General features: G+C 39.8%; 1 protein-coding gene across 9 annotated transcripts in view; it reads left to right on the top strand.

Annotated features, from left to right (window-relative positions):
• Positions 1-13,749, top strand: part of SYNE2 (spectrin repeat containing nuclear envelope protein 2) — a 368,901-nt gene that overhangs the window by 103,117 nt on the left and 252,035 nt on the right. For all 9 annotated transcript variants that reach the window (XM_034937677.4, XM_034937678.4, XM_034937679.4 and 6 more), the window contains exons 9-11: positions 5,451-5,551; positions 7,824-7,925; positions 11,629-11,766. In XM_034937677.4, the coding sequence (XP_034793568.1) occupies positions 5,451-5,551; positions 7,824-7,925; positions 11,629-11,766 (341 nt within the window). The remainder of the gene's footprint in view (positions 1-5,450; positions 5,552-7,823; positions 7,926-11,628; positions 11,767-13,749) is intronic.

A 13,749-nucleotide genomic window follows, 5' to 3' on the forward strand; every position in this document is an offset into this window, starting at 1 on the left:
CTCTTTTTTAGCAGTTAACAGAACAACAGTCAAGCCCTCATTTGCAGACTTCTGTGTGATAAATGCTACTGCTATGACTGATTTCAAGTTACCAATGTGCAGTCACTGAACACAGAATTAGAAAAAGATGTGCAGTACCCACACCATTATATGTTGTTTCCGTCATACAGATACAATAGACAGATAGCCTCAGGAGCATATAGTTAATAGTAAAATGTAATACAGTAATTGGGAAGTGATAAGTTTTGAGTATTTATTACCTATGCTTTTAATATAATTTGTGCATTTATATGATTTAATTTTTATTGATGATTTTTTCACAACCAGCTTACAAAAACTTCTGAACATTTAGCAGTCAACTCTCTTAAGCCGATGTGAGTCAGCTAGTTCCAGCACACTCACTGACCAGGTGACTGTGGATTTGTCACTTAATCTTTTTGGTTTTAAGCAGCTTTATTAAGAGATAATTCACATACCATATGATGTATCATTTAAGTATACAAATTAGTGGTTTCTAGTATACAGCCTGCCCTTCATGTCTGCGTTCCATATCCATGGAGTCGGCCAACACTGGATTGAAAATATTTGGAAAAAAAAAAGCATTTGTCCTGAGCATGTACAGACTTTTTTCTTGTCATTATTCCCTAAACAATACATGTTACACAATTGTGTAACAACTATTTACATAGCATTTACATTGTATTGGATATTAAAAGCAATCTAGAGATGAGTCCTGGAACCAATTCCTGTGGATACCAAGGAGAACTGTATTCACAAAATTGTTCACTCATCACCACAGTTCATTTTAGAACATTTTTGTCATCCCCAAAGGAACTCCTGTGACCATTAGCAGTTACTCTCCATTTACCCCTAACCCCCCCATGCCCCAGTACTTGCTAATTACATTTCACATAAATGGAATTATACAATATATGGTCTTTGTGACTGGCTTCTTTAACTTAGCAAAATGTCTGCAAGGTCATCCATGTTGTGGCATGTATCAATACTTCATTCCTTTTTTTTTTTTTGGAGTCAGAGTCTTCGCTGTGTTGCCCAGCAATCTTGGCTCGCTGCAACCTCCACCTCCTGGGTTAAAGCGATTCTTGTGCCTCAGCCTCCCCAGTAGCTGGGACTACAGGTGTGCGCCACCATGCCCAGCTAATTTTTTTTTTTTTTTTTGAGACAGGGTCTCGCTCAGTCTCCCAAGCTGGAGTGCAGTGGCGTGATCTTGGCTCACCGCAGCTTCCATCTCCTTGGTTCAAGTGATTCTCCTGCCTCAGCCTCCTGAGTAGCTGGGTCTACTGGTGTGTGCCACTGTGCCTGGCTAATTTTTGTATTTTTAGTAGAGATGGGGTTTTGCTATGTTGTCCAGGCTGGTCTTGAACTCCTGGCCTCAAGTGTTTGCCCACCTCAGCCTCCCAAAATGCTGGGATTACAGACGTGAGCCACCACTCCTGGCCCCTTTTTGTATTTTTAAATAAACTACAGCGGGGCACTGTAGCTGATGCCCCAGCACTTTGGGAGTCCGAGGCGGGTGGATCATGAGGGAAGGAGTTCAAGACCTAGCCTGGCCAACATGGTGAAACCCTATCTCTACTAAAAATACAAAATTAGCTGGGTGTGGTGGTGCATGCGTGTAATCCCAGTTACTCTCTCACCTGGCCGAGCTGGTGCTGATCAAGGTTGTCATGGTGAAGTTACTCTTTTTTTCCCCCTTCTTTCCATACTGTGCTCTTTGGAGGGAAATCACTGCATAGCTCAGACTTGGGAGAGTTATGCTCACTCTTCTTGATGGCAGATTATCTATATAAAGTATTTGAAGTTCTTCTGCCCAGGCTGAGGAAGGAGAATCGCTCGAACCCGGGAGGCGGAGGTTGCAGTGAGCGGAGATCGTGCCACTGCACTGTAGCCTGGGCAGCAGAGTGAGACTCCATCTCAAAACAAACAAACAAACAAAAAAAAGCCTTTTCAGTTTTAGAACAATTTTAGATTTATGGAAAAATTGAGAAGATAGTGCAGTAAATTCCCATAAACCCTGCACCCAGTTTCCCCTATTAACATCTTACATTAGTATAGTACATTTGTTATAATTAGTGAACCAATACGGATATGTTATTTTAAATTAAGGTAATACTTTATTCATATTTTCTTAGTGTTTACCTAATGACTTTTTTCTCCTTCAATATCCCAGCCAGGATACCACATTATATTTAGCTGTCATATCTCCTGTGACTCCTCTTGACTGTGACGGTTTCCCAGACTTTTAAATAAATGACCTTGACAGTTTTGGAGATTACTGGTTAGGTATTTTTTAGGATGCCCCTTTATTGGAATTTACATTATGTTTTTTTCTCATGATTATACTGGGTTTTTGTGTTCTTGCAAGGAAGAACTCAGCAGTAGAATGTCATTCTCATCACATCCTTTCAAGGGTATACATTGTCAACATGATTTATTACTGTCAATGCTTACCTTGATCACCTGGCTGAGCTAGTGCTGATCAGGGTTCTCATGGTAAAGTTACTCTTTTCTCCCCCTTCTCTCCATACTGTGCTCTTTGGAGGGAAATCACTGCATAGCCCACACTTGGGAGAGTTAACGCTCACTCTCCTTGATGGCGGATTATCTGTGTAAAGTATTTGAAGTTCTTCTGCGCAGAGATTTGTCTGTTCTCCCCCATTTACTTATTTATTCAGTCATTTATTTCTATCAGTATGGACTTATTGATATTTTATACTCTTAGTTGTAATGCAATACTACTTTGTTTATTTTAATGGTCAATTTTTTAAAAAGTCCTCTTTACGCTCAAAGTTTTGTCCACTAGGAGCTCTTTCAGTTGGCTCCTATGCTCCTTTGATTTATCCCCATCAGTATGGAGTTTGCTTGTTTGTTTTTGAGCATTTTCTTACTTTCTGGCCTGACGAGATGCTGCAGGCTCATCTTGTATATTTCCTGCCCCAGTCTTAGGATCAGTCATTTCTCCAAGGAGCCCTGGCTCTTTTTATTGGAGAATGGTATTAGAAGCCAAGATCTGGTGTGGTAGCTGTGCTCTTTACTACTGGTATTTAGCTTCTTTGGACTTCAGGTTTTGGTAAGAGTTGAATTAGGTTATATTTGTAAGCTCACAGCCTAATGTGAACTTAGAACTTATATGTGAGCTTACAGCCATATTCTTTTTTCTTTTCTTCTTTTTTTTTTGAGATGGAGTCTCTTGCTCTGTCTCCCAGGCTGGAGTGCAGCGGCTCAATCTCGGCTCACTGCAACCTTCGCCTCCTGGGTTCAAGCAGTTCTCCTGCCTCAGCCTCCCGAGTAGCTGGGATTACAGGCATGTGCAACCACGCATGGCTAATTTTTGTATTTTTAGTAGAGAGGGGGTTTCGCCGTGTTGGCCAGGATGGTCTAGAACTCCTGACCTCAGGTGATTTGCCGCCTCGACCTCACAAAGTGCTAGGATTACAGGCTTAAGCCACCGTACCTGGCCTGCCTACAGCCGTATTTCTACAGTTTGGACATTGGTCTGGCTTCATGTTGGTTGTTACTAATTCTTGTTAACTTTTTACCCCTGTCTTTTTTTACCCCCTTCCTTTTTTACCTTCTTTTCTCCCTTTCTTTGTCTTTTGGCTTTTCTTTTTGGCTTTTCGTTGTCTTTTGTTTTTCCTTTATTTTTCCTCATGCTTTTGTTCTCATTTCCTGTTTCTGATGACTGTTTTAAATACTTTTCTTATATTGTGATTCTCCAAATCTTTATTATTAGTATAAAATATTTTCTCCATTTTTGTATGTACAAATAACCAGGCAACCAATGAAATAGACACTATAGTAAAAACAAATTTCCTCCTCATAATTGCCCATAATTCATTATAAATGGCTTAAGTAATAGCTCAAAAATGTGAAATGCATCATGATTTATGCAAACCAAATACCATAGTCATATTTGAATAAGGGAACTATTTTGACATAATATTGTTAACACATTTAATCTTCATGTGTGGCTTCGTATATAATAAGTTTTTATAAAGTGATATCTAAATAAGCCAATATCATTATTTTATGTATCTCTTGGTGTTTGTATATTTTTCAGTTAAAGATAGAATAACTTAATTCTTAGAAATTCTTCCTATATTGAGACCCTACCCTCAGCTTTTTATTGCTGGTTTTTATATGCTTACTGCCTTGAATTACATTGTTTGCAAATGGATTGGATTTATTTTCTACTTCAGGTGACTTAGAGCACTCATTGAACCTAGTAAATATGTTCACTAAAGCACGCATGGTGTATTGTATTTGTTTATTTGTTTTTCTCCTAACCTTAAACTCCTTGAGGGGCAGATAATGTTTTAAGGCATCTAGCATCTGCTAGCTGAATGAATAGAGGGTTGAAATGTAAGATCTCCAAAGGCATGGACCATACCTTATGTATCCTTGTAGCCCCTGCCTGTGACCCACATTTATTGGCTCTCTGTAAATATTTGTTGCTTTAAGTTTAACTTAATTAATAAATAAACAGTGAAGTTTTTTTTTTTTTTCAATAATCTTCATTGCTTGTTTAGGTCAAGAAACACCTCCAAATTAGGTGTTCATTTTGTCTGTGACATATTGCATCCCCCCTTTTGTGATTTTATGATCTCCTTCACTTATTAGATGCCTGGAGAAGTTCTGCACTTTACAGAATTTATATGCCTGGCACAGTGTCTTGTGCCAGCTACTTGTGAGGCTGAGGTTGGAGGACTGTTTGAGGCCAGGAGTTTGAGATCAGACTGGACAACATAGAGAGACCCTGTCTAAAAAAAATCAGATAAATAAGAATTTGTAGTCTTTAAAATTTTGTTTAATTCAGCATTTTACAAACTTATTTCACCATGGACTCTTAATGCATCACAAAGCCTGGCCTGTAGAAGGCTTTCAGTAGATTTACTTGTTCCATGAATGAATGAACAAACTCTGTGGATGTCTTAGATAAGCCTTCCGTACAATATATGCTTTTGGAGATGCTTTACTGCACACATGCCAAGACCAACGTGTCAGGAATGCATTCTAATTGCTGTATGTTCCTGCATTCCTGGAGGAATTTCTGCACTATGTGTCTAGAAAGAGGAATGCTTTATTTTCTCCTCTTCATCCTCTCTGACTACTTATGCCCTCAGACATACCCCATAGTGATACTTTATTATTAGAAAATGGAGACTGTGCACATACTAGTGCCAGGATTTAACCCAGATCTCTCTGAGTATAGATCTAAACTCTTAGCCACTGCACAGTCTTGCAGCAAGGCTGAGTAAATAGAGATTGGATGGCTGGGTAGTCATCCAAACTTGATGCACAAAGTAGTCAACTTTGGTGCATTTCCAGAGCCTGTGAACCAAATGGCAGAGGCTATGGCATAGCCCATTCTTGAGTATTCATTATAGTAAATGTGTAACAGCTAATTGATAGTGTGGTGTATCTTGCAGATGTGGATGTTGTTGATCCTGATGAAAAGTCCATCATGACCTATGTGGCACAGTTTCTGCAGTATTCCAAAGATGCCCCTGGGACTGGAGAGGAGGCTCAGGTATGTTTTCATATGCATAAATCAAGCTCATTTTAGTTGTATCCTGCTAATGGTTTAATTTTTAAAATCAAGATATAATTTGCATACAGAACTTAAATGTACAGTTTAATGAGCATACACCCCTGTAAATCATACTTCAATCATGATGTAAAACATTTCTAGCACCCAGAATATTCCACTGGGCACCTTTTCTATCTCTGCTCCCCACCCCAGGCAACCAGCATTCTAATTTCTTTTACTGTAGATTAGTGTTGAATGCTCTTTTTTTTTTTTAGGTTCAAAGGGATAATTTATTAAACTTTACTGAATTATCTGAAACAACTTTTAGATGGGCACTATATAAGACAAATGAAGTTAAGCTTTTAAAAATCTAAAGATATCAAATTTTTATTATAATATTCTATTTTTTATTTTTATTTTTATTTTTGTTTATTTATTTATTTATTTTTGCGATGGAGTCTTGCCCTGTCACCCAGGCTGTAGTGCAGTGGCGCGATCTTGGCTTACAGCAACCTCTGTCTCCCCGTTCAAGTGATTCTCGTGCCTCAGCCTCCCAAGTAGCTGGAATTACAGGCATGTGCCACCGTACCCAGCTGATTTTTGTATATTTGGTAGAGACCGGGTTTCACCATGTTGGCCAGGCTGGTCTCGAACCCCTGACTTCAAGTGATCCACCCACCTCGGCCTCCCAAAGTGCTGGGATTACAGGAGTGAGCCACTGCGGCCGGCCTATCAAATTTTTGTGTATTATAATATTTATTTCCTTTATTGAGATATAATTTATATACCATAAAATTCATCTATTTAATATGTTCATTTTAATGGTTGTTAGTGTATTTACATGATCAGGCAACCCTCACCATCATCTAATTTGAGCACATTTCCAGTTTGCCTATTCTTTAGCTTCATATAAATGAAATTGTGTGATTCATATAAATGAAAGTGTTGTGTTCTATTGTTAATCCCTATTTGTTGATATACTCTTGAATTACTATTTTCTCTGCCTCCCAGGCTTAAATGATTCCCGTGCCTCAGCCTCCTGATAGCTGGAATTACAGGCATGGACCATCCTGCCTGGCTAATTTTTTGTATTTTTAGTAGAGGCAGGGTTTCACCATGTTGGCCAGGCTGGTCTCGAACTCCTGGCCTCAAGTGATCTGCCTGCCTTGGCCTCCCAAAGTGCTGGATTATAGGCGAGCCACTGTGCCCAGTCTTGAATTACTATTAGATTGCCATTTGATTATTCAGTTTTTCTCCTTTACTTTCAGTGAGTTACACAAAATATTGTGGGTAGAAACTTCATAAAAATTGCTGAGCTGAAAAGAAACTCTTATTCTGCTTCTAAGATGATAAATGAGTGCTGTGAATTTAGTAAAATGTTCGATATTACTTAAAAATGTATTTTAAACCATGTTTGCATGCATTTTCAGACATGTTTACATGCGTTTTATTTGACAAATTGGGCCTGTGTTTTTCCAGCTGTTAAGTTTGAGGCAATAAGCCAGATTGTTGCTGACTCTGGAAGAGAGTCTCAAGCTGAGATGCAGGCTTATAATTCAGTTCACTTATTTCTGGCCTGCTGAGGAGCTATTCTTTTCTAATTAATTTTCATATTAAAAAAATAAAATGAAAGATTCAACTGTCCATGAAATTGAGTGCAAAAATATTAGAAAACTTTTACTGAATAGGAAAAAACAAAGTAAATGAAGGTTAAGGAAGAGTAGAAATAAGATATAACTTCTTTGTCCTATAGTAGTAAAATTGGCTTCCAAATGTAAGCAAGCAAGTTTACCACCTAAGCAAGAATCTACGGAAAAAGTAATTGTTGTTCACATCTTAATGATAGCATAGCTAAAACCTTTGGTAGTGTTATTTTTAGGCTCTCGAAAGTGTTTGAGTTATTTTTGATGTCAGTGTTTTTGCAGGGTGTGAACATCTCTTGAATTACCCCATATTTCGATTTATTGGAAGGCAGTCTTCTGAAATGCCTGCTATAAAGAAGTGATTTAGAATAATGTTCTCCAAGCCAAAATGGGGGAGGGGGTGCGTTGCTTGCCCATTTCTTTAGCACATTGTCATGTTCAGATGCTAGTTTCAATCTGGTTTAAAATTTAAGGTGTTATGTGAACAAGTGAAATTACTCTTTGGCATAATGAATCATTGGTGTGTAATGATGGCATTATTTCACTGATGTTTCAAGTTGTTAATTTTTTTGTTAAAAAAAACCAAGCCCGTTTAAAATATAGTTTAATTTTGTGTGTGTAAAATACAGGGAAAGGTGAAAGATGCTATGGGCTGGTTAACTCTGCAAAAGGAAAAACTACAGAAGTTGCTAAAGGATTCAGAGAATGATACCTACTTTAAAAAGTATAATGTAAGTATGATTTTCAACAGCTGTTTGTAATTTACCTTTTAAGAGCTGAGCAGTAAGTATGTTTTTAGAAAACTCTTTCAGGCTTAAGTATTTTAAGTATTAAATTCACTGAAAGTTTTAAGGCCGAATTCTAGGACTGTACTTCCGAAACTTTAAGGTGCATGTGATTCACTGGGTAGTCCTGTTAAAATGCACATTCTGGTTCAGTAGTTCTGGGACAGGGCCCGAGTTTTTGTGTTTCTAACAAGGTCTCAGGTGATGTTGATTCAGCTGGTTTTTGGAGTACTTTGAGCAGCATGGTTTTAGAGCAGGGGTTGGCCCATTTTGTAAATAAAATGTTGTTGGAACAGAGCCACACCCATTTAAGTATTGCCAGTCACTACTTTCACACTATAACCCCGGAGTTGAGTAGTCGTGATAGAGACCATATGGCCTGAGATATTTACTGTCTTGCCCCTTACAGTAAGAGTTTTCCAATCCCTGGTTTAAAGCAGAACATGCTTTTTATTTTATTTTTATTTTTATTTTTATTTTTCGAGACGGAGTTTTGCTCTCGTTGCCTAGTCTGGAGTGCAATGGCGCGATCTTGGCTCACCGCAACCGCCACCTCCCAGGTTCAAGCAATTCTCCTGCCTCAGCTTTCCGAGTAGCTGAGATTACAGGCATGTACCGCCATGCCCAGCTAATTTTGTATTTTTAGTAGAGACAGGGTTTCTTCATGTTGGTCAGGCTGGTCTCAAACTCCTGACCTCAGGTGATTCACCTGCCTCGGCCTCCCAAAATGCTGGGATTACAGGCGTGAGCCACAGTGCCCGGCCCCAGAACATGCTTTTTAGAATGAATATTGAATGAAAGAAAAATCAGGAATAGGAATCCTAGAATTACAATACAGGGCTCAACTGAGAGTCCTTTGGGAAATAATGACAACTGTGATTATTACCACATATTGAACATTTCTTTTTTTTTTTTTTTTGAGGCGGAATCTTGCTCTGTGGCCCAGGCTAGAGTACAGTGGTGTGACCTTGGCTCACTACAACCTCTGCCTCCTGGGTTCAAGCAATTCTCATGCCTCAGTCTCCCGAGTAGCTGGGTTTACAGGCATCCGCCACCAGTCCCGGCTAATTTTTGTATTTTTAGTGGAGATGGGTTTTCACTATGTTGGCCAGGCTGGTCTTGAACTCCTGACTTCAAGTGATCCGCCCACCTCAGCCTCCTAAAGTGCTGTGATTTCAGGTGTGAGCCACCACACCTGACCATGTTGAACATTTTCTATGTAGCAGATACCTTGCTGGTTTGCATTTCACATGTTAAAATATCTTGCTGAGCTTGGTATTATCCCAGTTTTACAGATGAAGATAATAAGTGGCTTATTTAAGGTTACATGGCTACTGAGAGGGTAGACATGGGATTTGAATGGAAGTGTAGCTTTAAAGCCCTAGCAGTTTTTACGTTGTGATGCTTCTCTGGGGTAAGTAGTTATTCCCTGTACAGTCTTGAAAGAGACTTAATAGGAAACAAAGCAAAGGTTCCTCAGTCCCGTTTCTTAGAGCCCATTGTCTATACAGCACTGTGCTTCTCCCCAGTGCTTTGTCCTGAACAAGCTGCAGATACTGTCAGGTACCCACACAGCACTTAGCACCTCTAGGTCTCCATCTCCCTGTCTGTTAAGTCAAAGAGTTGGATAAGTCCAGCCTTTTCAACTGTAACATTCAGTGGGTTGTGCAACTTGCTGGCCATACTTTCCTTTTTTGCTTTGGAAGCATCAGGGAAGGAAGGGATCAAACATCTTTTTCTTTCTTTGGTCTGAACTGCATAGGCTTCTTGACCTTCTTCCCTTAGCTCTGGTCTAAGATTTTTTTCTCGACAAAGTGCTCATCATTTACTGAAAGTGTATTGTTCTCACATATGTCTTTGATTTAATAATGTATCACAGATTCGGGTTTCCTAAATAGGAAGAAGGCTTTATGAAGTCATTAATTATCAGAATTAAAGTAAATTAATTATCCTTTGACTTTCTCATAACATTCTATTTAAAATGCTGTCAATAATTCTGGATAATGTTTTAAGTGACATTTAAAACATTAATGCTGATCCTTGGAGTAGTTTGAGCAGCATGGTTCTAAAGCAGAGGTTGGCCCATTTTGTGAATAAAACGTTATTGGAACAGAGCCATACCTGTCAGTAGCTACTTTCACACTACAACCCCAGAGCTGAGTAGTTATCTATGGCCAGTTGTGGTGGCTCATGTCTGTAATCTCAGCACTTTGGGAGGTGAGGCACGTGGATCATTTGAGCCCGGGAGTTCAAAACCAGCCTGGACAACATGGTGAAACCTTGTATCTACAAAAAATACAAAAAAAAAAAAAAATTAGCTGGATGTGGTGGTGCATTCCTGTAGTGCCAGCTGCTCGGAAGACTGAGGTAGGAGGTTCACTTGAGCCCAGGAGGCAGAGGTTGCATTGAGCCAAGATCATGCCACTGAACTTCAGCCTGGGCGATAGAGCCAGATCCTGTCTCCAAAAAAAGAAAAAAAAAAATCTGTGTAATCAGTAACTCTTCCCCCCGCCCCACCGAGACAGGATCTCTCTCTGTCTCCCAGGCTGTAGTGCAGTGGCCCGATCACAGTTCACTGCAACCTCTGCCTCCTGGGCTCAAGCCATTCTCCCACTTCCGCCTCTTGAGTAGCTGGGACTACAGGTGTGTGTCACCATGCCTAGCTAATTTTTTGTATTTTTGATCGATATGGGGTTTTGCCATGTTGCTCAGGCTAGTTTTGAACTCCTGGGCTCAAGTGATGCACCTGCCTCAGCCTCCCAAATTGCTAGGATTACAGTCATGAACCTCAGTGCCTGGCCAGTTGATAACTCTTTTTTTTGTTTTTTTGAGACGGAGTCTCTGTCACCAGGCTGGAGTGCAGTGGCGCGATCTCGGCTCACTGCAACCTCTGCCTCCCTGGTTCAAGCGATTCTCCTGCCTCAGCCTCCCGAGTAGCTGGGACCACAGGCAGGTGCCACCACGCCCAGCTAATTTCCGTATTTTTAGTAGAGACGGGGTTTCATCATGTTGGCCAGGATGGTCTCAATCTCTTGACCTCGTGATCCACCCACCTCTGCCTCCCAAAGTGCTGGGATTACAGGCATGAGCCACCGCGCCTGGCCTGATAACTCTTAAATACCCATATTTCGCACAAATGTGAACCAAGAAAAAGCTTTACTTATTAAATATTTGAAGGCAAAGTGTTTCTCAAAGTTTATATTAAATGAATTGGGAAGAATAAGCTGAAGCTCAGTTATTCATGAACACTTTGAAAATCGCTTATATATGACTACTGCCGTCATATAATTTTCACATTCATTCATTCTTATTCTGTTGTGAGTGCATACTTGCGGAGAACAAACAAACTCATATTTTCCATGTAGCATCATGATCTGTCCTGTAGCCCAGTGACCTTGCTGCTCCATTCCAGTATAAATCCAACAATACACAAAGCACAGAGTGAGACCTATGACATTATGCTGGTGCCCATTTATCACAGTGCACTGAAGAAGGAAACCAGAGCAGAGAGAGGATACTGGATTCAGGGGATTTTACCTTTAAGTAAAAACTTAAATATATCCTATACCTATGGACCTCAAAATAACAGATTATATGATATAAATGGAATTAAACATTTTCAATCTTTAAAATACTCTTCTAATTGCAGAGCCTGCTGTCCTTTATGGAGTCATTCAATGAAGAAAAAAAGTCCTTTTTGGATGTCCTGTCAGTAAAACGGGATCCGGATGAGCTGGACAAGGATCATTTACAGTTGAGAGAAGCCTGGGATGGCCTCAATCACCAGGTGACTGTTTGTGTTGATTAGAAGAATATTTTCAGGCCAAAAGCAGTGGCTCACACCTGTAATCCCAGCACTTTGGGAGACCAAGGCGGGTGGATCACTTGAGGTCAGGAGTTTGATAGCAGCCTGGCCAACATGGCGAAACCCTGTCTCTACTAAAAATACAGAAATTAGCAGGATGTGTTGGTGAGCACCTGTAATCCCAGCTACTCGAGAGGCTGAGGCAGGAGAATCACTTGAACCTGGGAGGCAGAAGTTGCAGTGAGCCAGGATGGCACCACTGCTCTCCAGCCTGGGTGACAGAATGAGACTCCGTCTCAAAAAAAAGAGAACATTTTCAAAGGGCAGCTTTGTTTTTTTGGATGAGGGCTTTATTTTAAACTTCCATGAGAAATTATGTAAAAGACAGCATAGATCCTTCATCAGAAAATGGGATTGTGTTTTTATATTTTCTCCATGGCATCATTTGGGTAGTGGTCCTCTTTTAAGTAGGGATTTTTTGCATTCTGCTTAGAGAAAACGCAAGCTTATCCAAGCTTGATATATTTGCTATCATTTCTTGGTTTGCCACAGTAGATTATCTATATTTTGATTGACCTGTGGCGGCTTCTCTACTATCATGTATCAATATCAGTAGATGCTTGAAAGAAGTAGGAACAAACCCACAGAGAGTAAGGATGAATTTGTGCATGTGTGTCTGAATATATCTGTATAATTTCAATCCTTTTCAATTTATTGAGACATGGTTTATGGCCCAGCATATGGTACATAACTTTGTGCACTTGAACACATATTCTGCAGTCATTGGGTATAAAATTCTATAAATGTTAACTTTTTTAAAAATTCAATTTAATTTTTAATTTTTATGGGTACATAGTAGGTGTATATATTTATGGGGTACCTGAGATATTTTGGTACAGGCATGCAATGTGAAATAAGCACATCTTGGAGAATGGGATATCCATTCCCTCAAGCATTTATCCTTTGAGGTACAAACAATCCAGTTACACTCTTCAAGTTATTTTAAAATGTACAATTAAGTTATTATTGACTGTAGTCACAGTGTTGTGCTATCAGATAGTAGGTCTTATTTGTTCTTTCTATTTTTTTGTACCCATTAACCATCTCCATTTCCCCTTACTGCCCTTCCCAGCCTCTGGTAATCATCCTTCTACTCTCTGTCTCCATGAGTTAAACTGTTTTGATTTTTAGATTCCACAAATAAGTAAGAACATGTGATATTTGTCTTTCTGTGCCTAGCTTATTTCACTTGACACAGTGACTTCCACTTCCATCCACGTTGTTGCGAATGACAGAATCTCATTCTTTGTTTTTTTTTTTTTTTTTGAGATGGAGTCTTGCTCCGTTGCCCAGGCTAGAGTGCAATGGTGTGATCTCAGCTCATTGCAAACTCTGACTCCTGAGTTCAAGAGATTCTTCTGCCTCAGCTCCTGAGTAGCTGGGATTACAGGTGCATGCCACCATGCCTGGCTAATTTTTTTTTTTTTGAGATGGGGTCTTGCTCTGTCACCATGCTGGAGTGCAGGGGCGCGATCTCGGCTCACTGCAACCCTCCACCTCCTGGATTCAAGTGATTCTCTGCCTCAGCCTCCCGAGTAGCTAGGACTACAGGTGCATCCCACCACGCCCAGCTAATTTTTTGTATTTTTAGTAGAGACGGAGTTTCACTGTTTTAGCCATGATGATCTCAATCTCCTGACCTCGTGATCCACCCGCCTCGGCCTCCCAAAGTGCTAGGATTACAGGCATGAGCCACTGTGCCCGGCCCTTACTTTTTTTTTTATGGCTGAATAGTACTCCATTGTGTATATGTACCACGTTTTCTTTATCCATTCATCTGTTGATGGGCACTTAACGTTGCTTCCAAATTACAAATATTAATTAATATAAGGTGGTTGATAATTTTGTTCACATTATCTGTGTCTTGACTGATGTTTTGTCCAATTCTATTATATATTGCTGAGA

The sequence above is a fragment of the Pan paniscus genome, chromosome 15 (genome assembly GCF_029289425.2).
Source record: "Pan paniscus chromosome 15, NHGRI_mPanPan1-v2.0_pri, whole genome shotgun sequence".
In the NCBI taxonomy this organism is placed as follows: Eukaryota; Metazoa; Chordata; class Mammalia; order Primates; family Hominidae; genus Pan; species Pan paniscus.